This window comes from Garra rufa, chromosome 10 (genome assembly GCF_049309525.1).
Source record: "Garra rufa chromosome 10, GarRuf1.0, whole genome shotgun sequence".
NCBI lineage: Eukaryota > Metazoa > Chordata > Actinopteri > Cypriniformes > Cyprinidae > Garra > Garra rufa.
This window is the reverse complement of record NC_133370.1, coordinates 39497513-39516825: the sequence shown is the minus strand read 5'-3', so window position 1 is coordinate 39516825 and position 19313 is coordinate 39497513. Positions and strand designations below refer to the sequence as shown.

Here is a 19313-nt window from a genome sequence, read left to right as displayed (position 1 = left end):
ATATTTTTATGACAGTTTTTGGACATTTTGTCCATTTTGCACCTATGTGTAACTTTTTTTTTGAACGCACAAGGGAAGATTTTACAGACACAAATCTTTTGGTTAGCAGCTAACAGATAAAATAATAAAAACATACCTTTAGGATTCTACGAAAGGTTCTTCAGATGTTAAAGGTTCTTTATGAAACCATTTAGACAAAAAAGGTTCTTCTATGGCATCTTGAAGCACCTTTATTTTTAAGTAGGTGTTGCGATTGTGATTTACTGTATTTATAGATCTCACAATGTTCAGCAGGTTTTTGGGAACAAATAGGTAATATATTTGAAACAACAGAGACTGTGGAAAAGTGCATAAAAATGGCAGCAAGAATCCAAGCTGTTATCAAGGCCATTATGTAATGGAAATTTAATTGTGGTATTAGAGCAATACATAAGCCCAAAGCATTCAAACATAGTAAGAGAAAACAAATAAGGAGTGTTATTTACAAAAATACTACTCAGGTCTGCCGGAATGCTATACGGTCTCCCACAGCGTTTGATATTACAGGCTGGACAACTCCCCTAGAGACTCTCAAATGTCCATGGATACCATCAACACTGCACTGGGTGCATACCTTCAATGCACTGCTGTGGAACAATCCAGTTGAGGTCAAACATTACTCAAACTCAGGTTTGATCATTATTCATAAAAGATAAAGTGTGACAGGAATAAAACCAGACTATCTCATATATTTTCTATACTCAAGGAGAAAAATAAAGTTTGATATACATTGTAAAATATAATCTAGGCCATTGAAATAGTGAACATATGCTCCCAGGAATAGCTATGTGATATGGAAACTCAAAAGGTAAATCAGCAAGGTAAGCAATTCATCATCTTTTCCAGAATTTGTTTAGAATTTAATCATTTATTACTGTTACTAAGTTCTTAAACCTTTTTATAACTCATCAAAGTGAAGTTAAAAAGCAAAATAGAATCCGATAAGACAAAATGTAGACTTACTACTAAAGAGTGCTTTAAATGGTTCTTCACATCAATGCCAGAGAAGAGCCATTTTTGGTTCCACAAAGAACTATTCAGTCAAAGGTTCTTTAAAGAACCATCTCTTACTTACCTTTTTAAAAAAAATTCACCACAAAGAACCTTTTGTGAAACAAAAAGGTTCTTCAGATTTTAAAAGGTTCTTTATGGAACCATTTAGACAAAAAGGGTTTTTCTATGGCATCGTGAAGCACCGTTATTTTTAAGAGTGTACCTGACATGTATCACAGAAAATACTGTAGCAGTTATTAGAATTACCTCTAAAAATGTGATTATTAAAGTTTCTTTTCATATTGTCAGATGCAGATTCTGCAGTTATGGATTCAGAGATTGGAACGCTCCTCAGTTATGTTGATTGTGTAAGAACCATTTCTTATGATATTTACAGACTTTAAAAAAAATATATTTTCACATAGAGATCACTTTCTACACTGAAATGGTGTATAGTTTTTACTTAGAATCAGTTTTCACTTAGACATTGCTATAGTAAGTTTTACAATTACAAAGAAACAAAAAAAGCAAGCAAGAAAAAAAAAAAGAAAGTAAACATGAAATTTTAAAGTGGAATGCCTCAAATACTACACTGTAAAAAGTTTTCACCAGATTCAACTTAAAAACCTAAGTTCAGCAGCTGCCTTAAGTTTTTTAAGTTAAATCAGCTAAAAACTACAAGTCATTTTATCTTATTACAATAAAAATGAGTTGATATAACTTGTGAGTTTAAAATACTTAAGCTGATTTACCTTAAAATCTTAAGGCAGCTGCTAAACTTAAGCTTTTAAGTTGAAACTGGTGAAAACTTTACAGTGAACTCTTATTTTCTGAAACATTCTTCAATAATCTTTATTTACAACTTTGAGAATTTTTTTTTTTTAAATATGTACATAAGTCTATTGATCATGTGTACTAAATTTAAGTACACGAAAACCGTTTCTGCTTTGTCTCCTAATACTGTTTTAGAAATGAATGCTTTTTCTCTTAACCAGTACACCTTTATAATCTGGCAACACTATTTTCTGTACTGTCCAGCAGATGGAGCAGGAGTATTTCCAGACGTTGGAATCCTCACCAGATTTCTGTCGTGGGCTTCCAGGACTTCTAAGATACAAAAGAGAATCCCAGGACAAGATGCACAGTCCTCAGGTACCCATTCAATTGATCACCGCCATGGTAAAAGTGTAACATTTTATATTATTGCTGATTTTTTTTTTTTTTTTAATAAATAAATTGGTTTTACCCAGCCCCAGCTGCAACGGGACTCTCCAATATGCTGTCAGTTCTGTGGTTCGAGAGCTTGGCCTCCTCTGGATCCAGTTTATGCAGAGACCAGAGAGGTTAGTTTCTTGAGATAGGATGTAGTCAAAACAAACTCTTACTGCTTCAACACTTTTCTTGAGTTTATGAGTGTCTGATTGGACTTCAGGACTTCTGCTGTGAGAACTACAGAGAGTTGTTTGAGATTGTGGTCCATGAAAAGCATCTAGCTATGAAACGTTCTGATGCAAGGTCTGCTGGACCTGCTCGACTAGATGACCCCTTCATCACTGAGGACGAAGAGCTAGAAGGAAAAGCACAAGAAAGAGGAAAACACAGGTTTGTGTTGTACAGTACACTAATGTTCAAAAATTGTTCACATTTTTTAAATACTAAAAATATTTCAAAATTGTACTGTTTTTGTTGTACTTTGGATCAAAAAAATGCAGGCTTGGTGAGCAGAAGAGCCTTCTTTAAAAATCATTTAAAAACTTTTGACTGGTAGTGTATATATGTGTATTGTATATAAATACTTTAATACTTACTATACTTTTAATAGTATTACTATAATTGCTATATATTAATACTTTTATTAAAAAAGGATGCAGTAAATTGACTGACAGTAAAGGCAGTAAAATACATTTCTAATGTTAAAAAGAATTGTAATGTAAATCATTTCTGTTTATTTTTATTTTCTATTCATTGATTAAGCAGCAATTCAGTTTTTACTGGAGTAATGGCTGATGAAAATTCAGCTCATTCAATTTAAAATATCGTCACCTTAGAATTATAAGGTTCTGTCTGCATTCTGAGCACTTTCGAGATATTGAGCTTAAAATTTTTTTGTGTTCCATAGACTTCTGTAGATAGAACCATTTTTGTTTTCTAAAAAAAGGGCCCAAATGTACATAGCTTACAAAAGAAACATCAACTAATATAAATAAATTGTCACAGCATAAGAATATGTGAATAACTCAATTTTGACAAAAATGTCGAATAGAACCTTATAATTCTAAGGTGACGATATATTAAAATAGAAAACATATTGATGTTTTATGATCAAATAAATGCAGCCTTGGTGAACACAAGAAACTCTTTCAAAAACATGGAAAGAAAAATCGTATCGCAATCTTTTGAACAATAGTGTTCATGGCATATATAGTGTGTTGTAACTTATATATTGTTTTGAAAATTGTTCTGTGCTTTCACAGAATTAAATGATTTTTTAGTTTCAGACAGCAGCAGAGAGAAATGCAGAGATATGACAGAGATGCTCACTCCAGTTCATTGGCATCGAAGAACAGTGAGTATGCACATGATGTGTTGGACAAGCTGCTCAAGGATGGACCATTAACAACCAAAATGAAAATCTGTCATTACTTGCTTCCTGTGTTACTCCCATGATTAATACGGAGCCCCTTAGCTGGTGGGAAAAAAATTGGGGTGGGAGGAAATTTTTTTTTTATTTTTTTTTTTGCGTTCTCCTCAAGAAACTTTTGCTTTCTGTCAAAGATATTTGCATTCTCTTACAAAACCAGTTGAGTTCGGACAAACACTTTCTGTCTACTTTACAGCTTCGTACAATGAAGCTGTTTATAGAGTTTTTATATTGAACTCAGACTTAAAGGAGTAGTTCACTTTCAGAAAAATTTAAAGATACTTTACTTACCCCCTTGTCATCCCAGATTTTCATGTCTTTCTTTCTTGAGTCGATAAGAAATTATGTTTTTTGAGGAAAAAAAATTCAGGATTTCTCCCCACATAATGGACTTCAATGGTGCCTGTGAGTTTGAGCTTCCAAAATGCAGCTTCAAAGGGCTCTAAATGATCCCCGCCGAGGAAGAAGGGTCTTATCTAGCAAAATGATCTGTCATTTTCTAAACAAATTCACTTTTTCACATTTCTAAACAAAAACTCTGCTTTTTCCGGATCAAGGCAGTTAGGGTATGTCGAAAAACTCCCATCTTGTTTTTTTTCCCCAACTTCAAAATCGTCCTACATTGCTGCAGAAGTCCTGACCTAGTGTTTACAAAGTGAACATGCAAAGAAGATAAAACGCCCCTTAAAAAAATAAAATAAAAACAATGTTGGACAATTTTGAAGTTGAAGAAGAAAAACCCTAACTTTATTGAAAAATATTGGTTAATTTGTTTCTAAAATGACCAATCGTTTCGCTAGATAAGACCCTTCTTTCTCACCTGGGATAGTTTAGAGCCTGTTGAAGCTGCATTTAAACTGCATTTTGGAAGTTCAAACTTGGGGGGCACCATTGGAGTCCACTATATGGAGATAATTCCAGAGTGTTTTCCCCAAGAAACATAATTGCTTTACGACTGAAGAAAGAAAGAAAGAAAGACATGAAAATCTTGAATGGCAAAGCAGTGAGTAAATTATCTGTAAATTTTTGTTCTGGAAGTGCTTTAAGTATAAAGAAATACAGTCAGTGCTAATAGTTCAAACAGCTAAAACCAGCTTAAGCTGGTTGGCTGGTCTTAGCTGGTTTAAGGTGGAAGTAGCTGGTTTTAGCTGGTCTCCCAGCCTGACCTAGCTAAGGAAATGGCCAAAACCCTTCTAAAACCAGCCTGCTGACCAGTTTTGGCTGTTTGTTTGTTTTTCAGCAGGGGTATGTATAAGTTATTAAAAAAACGGTATACCGAATTGTGTCTTTTTATTATGTCGAATTGGACCACTGTCTTAGTCCATTAATGAAGCGTTTTGTTTCTGGGGGATATGCTTAACGTGCAATTCAGTGTATTGCGTTCATGTTCCGGGCTTTTCTGCTTGTCTGTATGCTTCATTAATAAGGTGTGTTCTGAATTTGGTCCTGAAGTGTTTCGCACCCCAAATTTATTACACCCACCCAATTTTTTTTGTCCCTTTGGGGGCTCTGTAGATTAGAATACACCTTTCCATGCTTTAACAATAAATGAGGATGGCAGCTTTCAATCTGACATTAAAAAAAAAAAAGAAAAAAGCACAATAAAAGCATCACAGAAGTTGTTCACAGGACTATATTCTTTAAAATAGAGTAAACTGTGAGTTGATATGTTGAGTGAGTTTAATATTGGTTTTTATCATGTGTAAATGTGGTACACCACATTATATTTTTAGTCTTTCAATTTTAGTTGAAAATGGTATAAAAAAGTTTTAAAACCATATCAAGCCAACATCAATTCAAAGACTACTTACTTCATATAATGTGTAAATGATAATCCATGATAAAAATTATTCTATAACATACCTGAAAAGTCTTATTCCAGTATGTATGCCAGTCAGTGTAGTTTGATATGAACAAAGGGGAAGTTAAATGGATATCCTGTTACACAAGCAGGCCTTCTAACCAGACTGTTTTAACTGCTGAGACATTTTGATTTATTTACAATGAATGTACAGATTTGGGATTAAATGAAATCCATCAGATCCCACAAAATGTTTGACTGACTTTTGTCTGAATTAATAGTTTTGAAGGAAATGTGTGTGACATGATATTACCGAGATGCTGAGCATGTTGAGAGAGTAAATAAATGGTTTCTTCCCTCAGATGTGCCTCATGATAAAACAATCATCAGTTTCCGGCTCTCTAACTGTCCACCCAATGAGGATCTTTGGAAAGTTAAAGAGTACATGCATGTGGACGAGACCTCTGGACAATGGACACATGAGTCTTCTGCTCCAGGGTCAATTCAGTTTGGTTTAACTCATCACCAGGTAACTGGATGTAATTTTTTACTCTGTTTGAAAGTTAGATTATCATGCCCCTCAACAACAACAACAAAAAAATCTAATCTCTTTTGTTTTTTCAGGACAAGTCTGGTTTCTTGGAGAAGTACTACTCAAATGGAGATAAATTTCTCACTGTGCTTCCAGATGGTTCAGCACAAGTTTTGTATCCTTTGGATAATGTGAAAAACTAAATGAGTCATTTTAAGCAGGAATAGCTGCGTGAAACCAGCTATGATCATTGATTACTTCTTAACCTTGGATAAAATACATGTTTTTTCCCCATATCAGATTATACGAGACATGTAACAAATATGATACTCAAAGAACATATGAATGAACATAAGATATACTTATAGTTAGTGTTGTTTAAGTGTACAAGCGTTAGGACAAGAGTGTGGTACAATCATAGAAAACCAGATGATGCTAAAGTGATTTATTTCATTATGTATTACTGTTGTTTGTCCTTATTGTAATGGCTACAGCTATCCCTCAGGAAACTTGGCTCTCATCATTCTCAGCAGTAAGAAGGAAAAGATCTGTATCGTACATGATGACATGCCGACTCCTCTCTGTCCAGTCAGAGCCCTCTTTCAGTCTAATGGCAGAGCCACTTGTTACCATAGCAACGGCAGCATCTGGTAGGGTCGATTGCTATTACACTGACACAGTTCTCAATGTCTCAAGTGGACTGATTATTGATCTAACTGAGGAGGGATAAAGGGATAGTTCACTCAGAAATGAAAATTCTGTCATCATTTACTCACCCTCATGTCATTCCAAACCTGTATGATTGTCTTTCTTCTGGGAAACATAAAAGAAAATGTCTCTGGTACTGTTTCTTCAAAATATCTTCTCAGAAAGCAAGACATGAGGGTAAGTACAGTTGGAAAAAAATATTTGATTCCCCTGCTGATTTTGTATGTTTGTCTACTGACAAAGAAATTATTAGTCAAAAAATTTATTAACAGTGAGAGACAGAATAACAACAAAAAAATCCAGTAAAACGCATTTCACAATGAGTGAAATAAGTATTTGATTTCCTATCAATCAGCAAGATTTTTCTAGCTCTCAGGTGTCTTTTATATAGGTAACAAGCTGAGATTAGGAGCCCTCTCTTAATAGGAAGTTCTCCTAATCTCAGCTTGTTACCAGTATAAAAGACACCTGGGGGCTAGCAATCAATCAGATTCCAAACTCTCCATCATGGCCAAGACCAAAGAGTTGTCCAAGGATGTCAGGGACAAGATTGTAGGCCTACGCAAGGCTGGAATGGGCTACAAGACCATCGCAAAGCAGCTTGGTGAGAAGGTGACAACAGTTGGTGCGATTATTCGCAAATGGAAGGCACACAAAATGATGTTTGATTAAACAAGGTTCAGGAGGAGCACGATCAGATAATCAACCCATTCGGCACAGGTGCAACCTGTTTAACCAATCATTCAATCAGCGCATCCTCTATATATTACCAGCCGTCTTACCTCCATCCAGCGATAGTTTCTTGGCATCCCTCCTCCACCCCTACTCCCCACTTCTAATCTGTTTCGATCCTACACTAGCAGGGGGAGTTCTCTGGTTCCGGCCTGTATTCCGGCCCGGAACCCTTCCCCCGGACAGCACGCCAAAATATGCTTGATGCTCGCTCAAGCAGATTAGATGTAAGGGCGAACTCGTGAAATAACTGTCAATCTCGCTGGGTCTGGGGCTCCATGCAAGATCTCACCTCGTGGAGTTTCAATGATCATAAGAACAGTGTGGAATCAGCCCAGAACAGGAGGATCTTGTCAATGATCTCATGGCAGCTGGGACCATAGTCACCAAGAAAACAGTTGGTAACACACTACGCCGTGAAAGACTGAAATCCTGCAGTGCCTGCAAGGTCCCCCTGCTCAAGAAAGCACATGTACAGGCCAGTCTGAAGTTTGCCAGTGAACATCTGAATGATTCAGAGGAGAACTGGCTGAAAATGTTGTGGTCAGATGAGACCAAAATCGAGCTCTTTGGCATCAATTTAACTCGCCGTGTTTGGAGGAACACCATCAAACATGAAGGTGGAAACATTATGCTTTGGGGGTGTTTGTCTACTAAGGGGACAGGACAACTGCACTGCATCAAAGGGACAATAGACAGGGCCATGTACCGTCAAATCTTGGGTGAGAACCTCCTTACCTCAGGCAGATCATTGAAAATGGGTCGTGGACACATGGCCAAGGCAACAAAGGAGTGGCTCAAGAAGAAACACATTAAGGTCCTAGAGTGGCCTAGCTAGTCTCCAGACCTTAATCCCATAGAAAATCTGTGGAGGGAGCTGAAGGTTCGAGTTGCCAAATGTCAGCCTCCAAACCTTGATGACTTGAAAAGGATCTGCAAAGAGGAGTGGGACAAAATCCCTTCTGAGATGTAGGCAAACCTGGTGGCCAACTACGAGAAACATCTGACCTCTGTGATTGTGCCACAAAGTACTGAGTCATGTTTTGCGAAGGGGTTATATACTTATTTCACTCATTAAAATGCAAATCAATTTATAACTTTTTTAAATGCGTTTTTCTGGATTTTTTTGTTGCTATTCTGTCTCTCACTGGTAAAATAAATCTACCATTAAAATATAGACTGATCATTTCTTTGTCAGTGGGCAAACGTACAACATCAGCAGGGGATCAAATAATTATTTACCTTAATGTAATTGAGAGAATTTGAATTTTTGTGTGAATTATTCCTTTAAATTAAACGAATCGTAATTAATAATCCCTCAGATTAAAAGTATTTTAGTTAATTGAACAGCAAAAAAAAAAAATGACAACTAAATCTGCTTTGACAGCTCAGGTGTGGCTCTTGTTTCCTGTGGAACAGGTTGAGTATGGATGTTTGGGGTGGACGGAGTCTAGATGAAGGCGGGAGAAGGATCAGAATATGGAGCTGGACAGACCAGGCTCAAACACCAACACCCCTAAGACCACTTTTTCTGTCGCTCAACAGAAATATAGGGGTTCGCGTTCTTGGGCAACAGTTGGTGTTTGTGTCATTCCTTGCTTCTGGACAGCAAGCCAGGTTCAGAGTAGGCATCTGTGAGTCGGTAAGAAAGTATTCAAGTCTTGTCTTTTTAAATCTGATTATCAATTTTGGTTTAATAAAGACATTTTGTTGGTCTGTTAAAACTTACTACTCAACTCTCAGATGGGTCTAACTAAATATTGTGTCTACTTTCAGTCCAAAGAACACAACATACCTCCTCAAGTTCTCATGTGCAAAGAGGAATTAGTACTTCTGGCATGCAGGGTTGGCCTTCACATGGCTCTGTTACGGTTACAGCAGTGTCAAGCCTTCCCATCCCGCCCAGCACACCTGCGGGTCAGACCTCCACCTTTCCTCCACTCGCTGGTCCGAAGATTGCAGAGTTTGAGCCACAGAGTACAAATGGAAGAACCAGACAAGGCCTTTATCCAGTGCTGTCTGCAAGCCTGTCCATGAACTCCATTTAATGTTTTTGAAGAAGTCTCTTCTTGATCCAAAGTACAACAAAAACAGTAAATTTCTGAAATATTTTTACTATTTAAAATGACTGTTTTCTATTTGAATAGATTTCAAAATGGAATTTATTCCTGTGAACAAAGCTAAATTTTCAGCATCATTACTCCAGTCTTCAGTGTGACATGATCCTTCAGAAAGATTCTAATATGCCGTTTTGCTGTTCAATAAACATTATATTTATTATTATGATCTTATTATGATAATATTTAAAACAGTTCAGTACATTTTTTCAGGATTCTTTGAATGGAAAATAAAAAGCTTTTGTAACATTATACAACATTCAAAAGCTTGGAGTCAGTATAATTATTTGTTTTATTTTTTTGAAAAAAAAAAAATAGAATTTAATACTTTTATTTAGCAAGGATACATTAAATTGATTATAAATGATAAAGACATTTATAACATTAAAAAAGATACTGTTCTTCTGAACTTTCTATTCATCAAATAAACCTGAAAAAAAAAAATCTACTCAGCTTTTTTTCCAACATAATAATGTTTTTAAACAGTAAATCATAATATTACAATGATTTCTAATGGATAATGTGACTGAAGTAATAATGCTAAAAATTCAGCTTTGAAATCACAGGAATAAATAAACATTTTAAAATATATTCAAGGAAAAAAACAGTTATTTTAAATAGTAAAAATATTTCAAAATGTTACTGTTTCTTTGCTGTACTTTGGATCAAATAAATGCAGACTTGGTAAGCAGAAGGGACTTAAAAAAAAAAAAAAAAAAAACATTTAAAACATCCGACTGTTCTTTGACTGGTAGTTTACATTAACTAAAAACCTCAGTTCACAATAGGGTTCTTAGATGGTGATAAGCACATAAGACTCTTCACCTGAAATGATCTGGGTAAGACCAGACTAAACCCAATTCTAGACTAGGTTAATGACATTACAGGACAATTGACTGAAGAGTGATATTTAACAGCATGTTTAACAAAAATAAATGAATCATTTTCTAATGGTAAAGTATTATTTCAAACCCAAATTCCAACAATTTTTTTTTTTTTTAATGTTTCAGATCTGTAAAAAGCTTTTGCAAGCCTGTTCTCCTAGTAAGGAATGACAATATTTAGTTAGATTCCATTTTATTTTCCTTTTAGTAAACATTTTAAGCTATACAAAGCAATATAAAAACCAGGGCTCAGAAATATAATCAATGTTACTTAAATGTTAAATTATCATGATGGGGATTGGGTGTATAAGTTAGGAGCTTCTCATTTCTACTTATTAAATAAAACATGAAGACCAAGTTTTAGCAATACAGTAGGATACTGTACTAAAGATACAGATACAGTAGGATGGGAAAGAAAAATATGCCATCAAAAATTCTGTTGACTGAGCTAAAATGAATATTATAGTCTTTGTGAACATTTATCCTGACCTGAACAAAATGGTTATTGCACAAGAGATGGGCTGCAATCATATTTATATAGCCACTGATGTTGCCGTAGATCCCGCACCAGCATCTGCAGGTGGTGCATCTCCAAGAGGCGTGATGAGGAGAACGAAGGACATCAGGCGTGCGCTAGTAGAGTGACTACTTTCAGCGCAAACCTTCATAAACGTCACCTCACAACCATAGGAGAGCTTTACCACAGAACTGAAAGACAATATAGAAAAAATTTATTAGTTGCAGAAAAAAAAAAAAAGTCATACAGTCATCGAAGTCATACAGTCTGTGACAGAACGTTAAAGGCCGCTGGTCTTTGTGATAATACAGTAGATCGTACAATATCATACATCGACCTCAAATATGCCTTTTTATCTGAAATATGCAAGTAGTAGCAACTTTACATGGCCGTTCAATCCAATGTTAACCTAGAAAAATGTGTGCTATTTAAGTGTCTGTGCGAAGTGTGGAAGCTGAACAGTAGAGCGTTCACTGCGAGACAGATGAAGGCGCCGGTGCCGTCACTTGCTCTTAAAATACATCTTTCGAATCTGTAAATACTCTGCACTTATTTATGTGCACTCCGAATAAGAACAAAACGTTGTGCTTTTGTAAAATAAAGCAAATTACTGCTGTCCCTGTCTCTGTGAACTTGAGCGGAAAACTTTGAAAACTCTGTGTATACTTGCCCTAAAGACATGAAAATATATCCATAGAGAGTGAAATGTCAACTTTTAAATTAGCCAATTCAAACAGAAAACAAACATCTGGGACTAAAGCAAAAAAAAAAAAAATAATAATAATAATAATTCTCTGCCAAACAATTCCAGAGACATGCGTTTTTAAAAATAAATCTTCTGATCAATAATAAAAAAAATTGCCTTCCTAATATGAGGTGATATTTGACTTACAGAGGCATTTTCTTTTTCCCTTTGTTACAGCATTTTTCAAAATTTATTAAAAGTCATCTATGGTCAAATTCAAAAATGCATATATATATATATATATATATATATATATATATAAAAAGCTTTTTAACATTTCTAAAAGCAATATAATAATAAGCAGAATAAGACAAATTAGTTACTAATCATATGAAATTAGTGTAATAAAAAATAATTTGTACTACAGAGGTCGCACAGAAGAACACACCAAAGTGGCTTTTAGGCGCATTTTCAGACATTTAATAAGGCTCAGAGGTGGCATTAGTGCAAATAAATGTAAAGATTAATGTTTTAAATATTAAACGTTGAATATAGAAATGTTAAATGATTTTAAATAGCTGAAATCATGTTAAAAATAAAAATAAATCTGCCAGCAGGAGGTATAATTATGAATCACTGACTCACTAGATTCTTTAAAAACGCACTTGGTGTTGCATTCATGAATGCAATACCACTGTGTTTGCTTTTAGACATGCGCAGTGGCTAAAGTGTTACTTTATTTGAAAGTATTTTCGATGACGAAATAGAGTAAAATCAGACAGTAGTGTTACAGTCAGATAACGCAAGTCTCTTAATACAGGGTATATACAGCAATCCTTAAGTTAATTTTACTACTTTTTAATACCTTTTTTACTACCTTCAGATTTTTTTTTAAAACCATCACGACACTGAATTCCAAGTGTTAATCAGCGACCTTTCCATTATTTACACAGATTTTGACATGTATAACATACAAAAAAAGAATAGATTTAGAGACTGATGTTGACAACATATTGCACATATTTATTTCACTTAGTAAATAAAAATAAAACAAACTACATAAAATGTGCAATGGAGAGAATGGATAGTTCCAGCACACTGGCTGGCATTCACTGCAAGTTGCTGATTCTCCATTATGATATATTCACATTAAAATGCTTGATCTGTAGAGAAAAGGCTGTGCATCTTTCAGTGCGCAAAACCATGATAATATGAAACGCTTCAAAACAGAGCGCACAAAGCGCGTATGCGCATCGCGGGTGCAGAATGATGTGCTCAAAGCAACATGGAGACACAGCCAGTGCGCATTTAAAAGTTCACGGCACAAAGCGCAGAAAGCGTTTTAAATTCCAGTTATTGTGCGTTTGATGCCGATTCATAGTCCTTGTGTGTTTGTGACAGGCACACGGTAGCGAGTCGTTTAAAACAGCAACAAACTCCAACAAAATAAAGTCATTTTATGCAAATCCACAGCCTTTTCTCTACAGATCAAGCATTTTAATGTGAATATATCATATTGGAGAGTTTTACCGTGCATCCTGCTGTAACCGGAAGAGGTGCGCGCGCTGTTTGAATAACGTTACTGAATGGAGAATGATTGACAGTCGCAGAGGAGGCCCATATTTAAACAAACTAACGCGAACGCAGATAGAATTTCAATCAGAATAGGACACCTGATAGTCTGAAAAAATAATACCTAATTTGGAAAAAATAATATCTTTGAGACCACATTTAATACTTTTAATGGCCTTAAATTTGACAATTTTGATTTATCACTTTTTAATACTTTTTAAAACCCCGCGGATACCCTGTAATAGTAACTTCTGTTGTATTAAATCAATATTAAATTTGCAAACTCCCTTAACAATTATTAAAAGCCATCACTCTCCTTATGGCGATCTGTGGGTGCACATAAAATGGTCCAAGAGAGCATCTCTTTGACTTCAAATAAGCAAGACTCAATAGCATGTGCAAATGATACATTCCATTGAGTGTTATTAAAACCCTTGCCTAAATTCAAGTTCTGCTCTGTGTTTTTTGCTATTTACCCGACTGTAAATGATGGCGTCACTAGCTGTCTCTTTAACCCTCATTTTTATTAAATTGACGGAAATCTGTCGTAGACTCACTGCAATTAATGGAAATCTGTTGTAGCGACGGATAACTTTAATCCCTGAAATATTCTCTATGTAAGCCATATTAAACATACATACAGACTCATCACTACTGTGATGATGAGTCAGTGTCGCAGACTTCTCTAAAGCCAAAAATAAACAAAGAACTAGTTAATCAGTAAATTATTAAAATGTTAATGCAGTCTCCTTGCTGTTTTTCTGACACATTCATAATTATTATATCTACTGGTATGCTGTGGCATGTTTTTTTTTTTGCATGCGCTTAAGGGCTTGTAGGCAATTAAAGGCTCATTATGATTTATATGGTTTATTAATAAACGTGTGACTAATAGTCGACTAATGCTTAAAATTAACGACTAAAAGTCAACCAGAAAAATCTTTAGTCAAGGGCAGCCCTAGTATTTATATATACACATAATAATACACACACGTGTAGTATGTAAACGACCTTTATTTTGAATGCGATTAATCGTTTTGCAGCCCTAATCGTCAGTTTCAGTTTTGTGTAGTTGCTGCTTGCCTATTAAACTACTGTTCAAAAGTTTTGCGTCAGTATTTTTTTATTTACTGTAGCAAGTTTTAGTTACTTCTTTATGAATTTTCTACTCACCAAATAATTATGAATGTTATATTAGAATGATTTCAAAAGGATCATGTAACATTGCAGACTGAAGTAACACTACAGAAAATTCAGCTTTGCATCACAGGAATAAATTACATTTAAATTTATAATGTATTACAGTAGAAAACATTTATTTTAAATTGTAATAATATTTTGTAATATAATTTTTTTTCTTCTGTATTTTCAATCAATGCAGCCATGGTGGGCATAAGAAACTTTAAGAAAAATCTTACTGACCCCAAACTTTATAGTCTATATTATAGATAATAGTATAATAGGTATTTGTTTTTATTAAATATTTTACAAAAGTACATTATTTGCATGTGCTTTATAGCTTTGCCGGTAAAATAACGTTATTTCGTCTACGCGCTGTTCTGGCATGCGCTTCATGAACGCCTGATTACTGGACTAAGGTATCTTTGGCGTCTGATTCGCTACTACTGTCAAAAACACGCAAGGACTACATATACACACAGTTGGTTATGTCTAAAGTGAAAGTAAACTGAGAGAATATATATAGTACAGAGAGAGTATATTAGATGCGTGCAGTTCTTAACGCGACGGGACTAAACATGATACCGATTGTCATTAAAGGAACAGTTTACTCAAATTTAAGTTGTCCCAAATCTATATAATTTTTTTTCTTGTGCTAAACACACACAAAAAAAAAATGTGGATAATAGTAGCTGGTCCCCACTGACTTTGATAGTGGGAAAAAATAAATATACTATGGAAGTAACTGGGGACCAACAACTGTGTGGTTACCCTCATTATTCAAAATAAGTTTTGTTCAATATGTTTTACATTTGAAAAAAACAAAAAACAAAAAAAAAAACTTGAGAGTAAATGACAGAATTGTTATTTTTGGGTGATAGTACGCTAATAAAACAAAACACAGGAAAATCACTCACTGTTAGTGACTGAAGAACTTCAATACAGTTGCTTTAATAAGACTCAATGTATAATTTACGTATATAGTGTTTTATATGTTAATTCAATTTCTTGAATGATACTAATAAATACACCTACTGTGCCTGAAAATGAAAGCACTGTTTATTGCATTTGCATATTATGTGTATTTGTAATATGTAGCCTATCTTTGTTCTTATTTTATATTAACAAAATATAACAATGACAAAGATTTTTATCTTAGCCCACTTTGGACTAAATATCTGCGATTCTTTTTATTTTGTATTTTGTTACCTTGTAAGGTTTTGGTTTTAAAATAGGTAAATTAGTTTGGCTGTACCGCTCAGACAACCTGTAAAATAGTAAAACCCAACATGACAAAGAATCGTGATAAAATCATGAATTGTGATATTTCTGAAAAAAATTGTGATTTGATATTTTTGCCATATCGCCCACCCCGATTCGTGACTTAATTTAATATTTGGTAGGGTTGTGATGGTTAAACATACGTGGAGGGGTCGTCGGCTCCATTCAGTGAATCAGAGGCAAGGTTACGAGCGATGGTGTGAAAGTGTGTCCATGTGTACGTTCATCTTCATCTCATTCTCCAGAATCTGGACTAGCTGCTGCATGGAAGGCAGGTGGCCTGACTCCAGCTTGGACCAAACTGGAACATCTAACCAAAAAAAAAAGTCCAAAAATAGTGTTACTATGGTGATAGTGCAACCATGCCATTTTGCTAACTTCCGTCAGACTAAACCACTGAATTAGGCTACGACCACACTGCTTCTCTTTAGAGAAGTCAACAAATCCGTATGCTTAACTGGTCTGATAGACAGAGAACAGCTCCAACTCTTCTGATTTGCAATGTCTTACATAACATTTTCTATGTGCGATTGCATAAAGAGCTCGACTGAAAGAGATCATAAGGATTTTCTAACCTATAAAATCATTTAATCATTCAATAAAATAAATCATAAACATTTAATACTCAATTTATGAACCAAATACACTTACCATTGAGCATGATTTCAAAAGCACCCGTAGACATACACTGATTTTCGATCATATTGCTGAAGAAGAACACCATCATACAGGCATAGATCTAAAAAATTTAAATAAAATAAATTAGACAAGCATTGCTGCAGCTAGTTTGTTTGTACATACTTAAATACTTAATTTTGTGCATATTTTATACACAAGTTGTGAGCTACTTTTTTCAAACTGAAACATAAAAAGAACACCTAAGGCTTTCTGCTGTACTTTAAAGCCTACGTTTCAAAAACAGTGTAGAAAGAACCAGGTAAACATTAAAATGAGAGTTTGCTCTTTGGTCTCTAGTGTATTGCACACTCTCCTATAACCACAGACGTCACTGAGGTGACAAAGTTACAAACTAATGAGCTCCATGGGGAAAAAGTTTGTATTTAGAACCCACTACTCAAATAGGTTTTAGTTTAGACTGAGGTCTTGCCTTATTCTCCTGACTCCAAACCCAGAGACCTGGAGCCTGCATGCCAAATAGAGCAAATGGATCCTTGCCCACAATGATCACACCAATTAACAACAGCTTAAACATAGACAGAAAGGAAGCAGTGTGCCTGGAGGGAAGAAAAAGAGACACTATATAAATAATTGAAGCACAAATACACACATACCATACACAAGCATAATAAGTAGTTTTATTGTTATAGTAGTATTATTTAGTTGTTTACACTAAATGACCAAAAATGTATCAAGCAACAGCCCTTTATTTACTTATATTTTTAATATCACAAAATACGCATTCTTATATTTGCATTCATACATGGTTAGCACATTTAAACTGTAATTACTTAAGTTTTATCATTATTATTATTTTTTTTTTATTCCTGTGATGTAAAGCTGAATTTTCAGCATCATTACTAGTCTTCAGTCTCACATAATCCTTCAGAAATCATTCTAATATGTGACCCTGGACCACAAAACTTAAGTCTTAAGTAGCTTGGGTATATTGGCTCAGGTGTATTTGTAGCAATAGCCAAGAATACATTGCATGGGTCAACATTTTTTCTCTTTTATGCCAAAAATCATTAGGATATTAATTAAAGTATGTTCCATCAAGATATTTTGTAAATTTCTACCATGAATATCAAAACTTACTTTTTAATTAGTAATATGCATTGCTAGGAAGTTAATTTGCACAACTTTAAAGGGAATTTTCTCAATATTTTGATTTTTTTTTTCACCCTCAGTTGTATCTCATATTGTCCTATCCTAACAAACCATACATCAATGGAAAGCTTATTTATTTATTAGCTTATGATGTATAGAATAAAAAAAAGGACACTTATGACTGGTTTTGTGGTCACATCTGCTGATTTGTTGCTCAATTATCATTGGTTCAAAAGAACAGCATTTAAGGAATCGTTTTGTTTTTGCTGTCACTTTTGATGTATATTTGCTGAATAAAAACATAAATTACTATTATATAAACACACCTCAAATATTTGAATTGTAGTATATCATGGTTTCTGCATTAATAAACATTATTGAAGTAATGTTTTCAAAAAACACAATTGTTTTTGAGCAAATCAGCATATTCTGATGCAAAAGAAAATTTGCTTTGGACATCGCAGGAATAAATTACATTACAATAGAAAACAACCTTTTTAATTATTACTATTTCACAATACACTCTAAAAAAAATAAAGGTTCTTTATTGGCATCAATGCTTCCATGAAGAACCTTGAACATTCAAGGAACCTTTTAGGTTCTTTATAGCCAAAAAGGTTCTTTAGATTTTAAAAATGTTCTTCAAAATGGCTTTTTAAAGAACTCTTCACAAAAAGGTTCTTTGGGAAACCAAAAATTGTTCTTCTATAGCATCACTGCAAAAACACCCTTATTTTTAAAAGAGTATTAGTGTTTTTACTTTATTAGTGAGCACATAAAAGCAGATTTGATGATCTTTTGAAAAGTAGTATCTTTGTAAATATCTGCTAGGTGAGTAATAATGTGCAAGTCTTTGATTCTTTTGCAAAGGTGTGCGATTGTACGTGTATTAGTGTTAAATACAAACACACACATGTATTTATATACAATATTGTTTTATTCCTGGCCACGAGGACAGAAACATGCAAGTGTGGCTATGTAACAGTGAGCAGTGGTTTGTAAGCAATTACCTGTAGACAGGCATAGGAAGGTAGTTCTCTCCTTCTATGCGGATGTCTGGGTACCGCTGGTACAAAACCTGCGTGTACTCCTCAAACACCCGCTTGTATCCTCAGGAGACACTGTAGAAAACAAACAAGATGAAGAAGACACACCTCAGAGCCTTTTGTTCACTACCACAGGGTGACATGAAATACAACTGCACTATAGTGCAGTGACTATACAAACAGTGATTTCCATTTCAGATTATGACAAATGACCTGCCATGGGAGACTAACGTTAGATATTATAGCAGCCTCAAATTGGCGTTATAAATCCATAAAGCTGCATTATTAAACGTGCAGCACTCAAATGACTTAAGTGCAAGCACACAGACATACTGTATACCCTAATGGCCTAATCCTCAAATGAGAGCTCTCCACTTAACACCAGATTACCAACCGATTATAACATCCTGAGACATCTTCGAGACTACTTGTGCCATGAGACAAATTAACGCTTGTCTTTGTTTACTGTCACAGTACACCTTCCAATGCTTACAGCAAGCGTGGTTAATATCTTTACAAGGCTATTCACGTCTGTGCTACTATCAACGTAACGTTACTCAATGTCATACACTTGTCGGCCTGTGCGGGGACCGACCGACAGACCGACAAGAAAATGGCTTAAAACTCTCACTTACCATATCTGGAATTTGAGAAGTGGACCCGTGGCAAATTGTACCTTCATTTTCTTGACACCACTGTTATCCGCAGAGGCACTGTAAAGAGAACAGGCCCATAATATTACAACCGAGAGCGGTAACCAACGCATCTTCCCCCACGACGATTAGTTTCTGAACTGAA

General features: G+C 34.8%; 2 protein-coding genes across 2 annotated transcripts; one reads left to right on the top strand and one right to left on the bottom strand.

Annotated features, from left to right (window-relative positions):
• The first annotated feature begins 832 nt into the window (after window positions 1-832).
• LOC141344569 (glutamate-rich protein 6) lies at window positions 833-9608 on the top strand. The gene is made up of 11 exons (XM_073849447.1): window positions 833-860; window positions 1342-1400; window positions 2074-2184; window positions 2283-2375; window positions 2465-2634; window positions 3525-3694; window positions 5837-6003; window positions 6099-6181; window positions 6501-6656; window positions 8866-9088; window positions 9223-9608. The coding sequence occupies exons 1-11, from the start codon at window positions 833-835 to the stop codon at window positions 9481-9483; spliced, it is 1521 nt and encodes a 506-aa protein (XP_073705548.1). The 3' UTR covers window positions 9484-9608.
• Window positions 9609-10623: 1015 nt separating this feature from the next.
• On the bottom strand, window positions 10624-19294 carry selenot1a (selenoprotein T, 1a). The gene is made up of 6 exons (XM_073848748.1): window positions 19151-19294; window positions 18480-18590; window positions 16790-16916; window positions 16333-16420; window positions 15825-15991; window positions 10624-11155 (listed from the first exon to the last, which is right to left on the bottom strand). Exons 1-5 carry the CDS (start codon window positions 19279-19281, stop codon window positions 15867-15869), a joined length of 582 nt encoding a protein of 193 aa, XP_073704849.1. The 5' UTR covers window positions 19282-19294; the 3' UTR covers window positions 10624-11155; window positions 15825-15866.
• Between the last annotated feature and the right edge of the window lie 19 nt (window positions 19295-19313).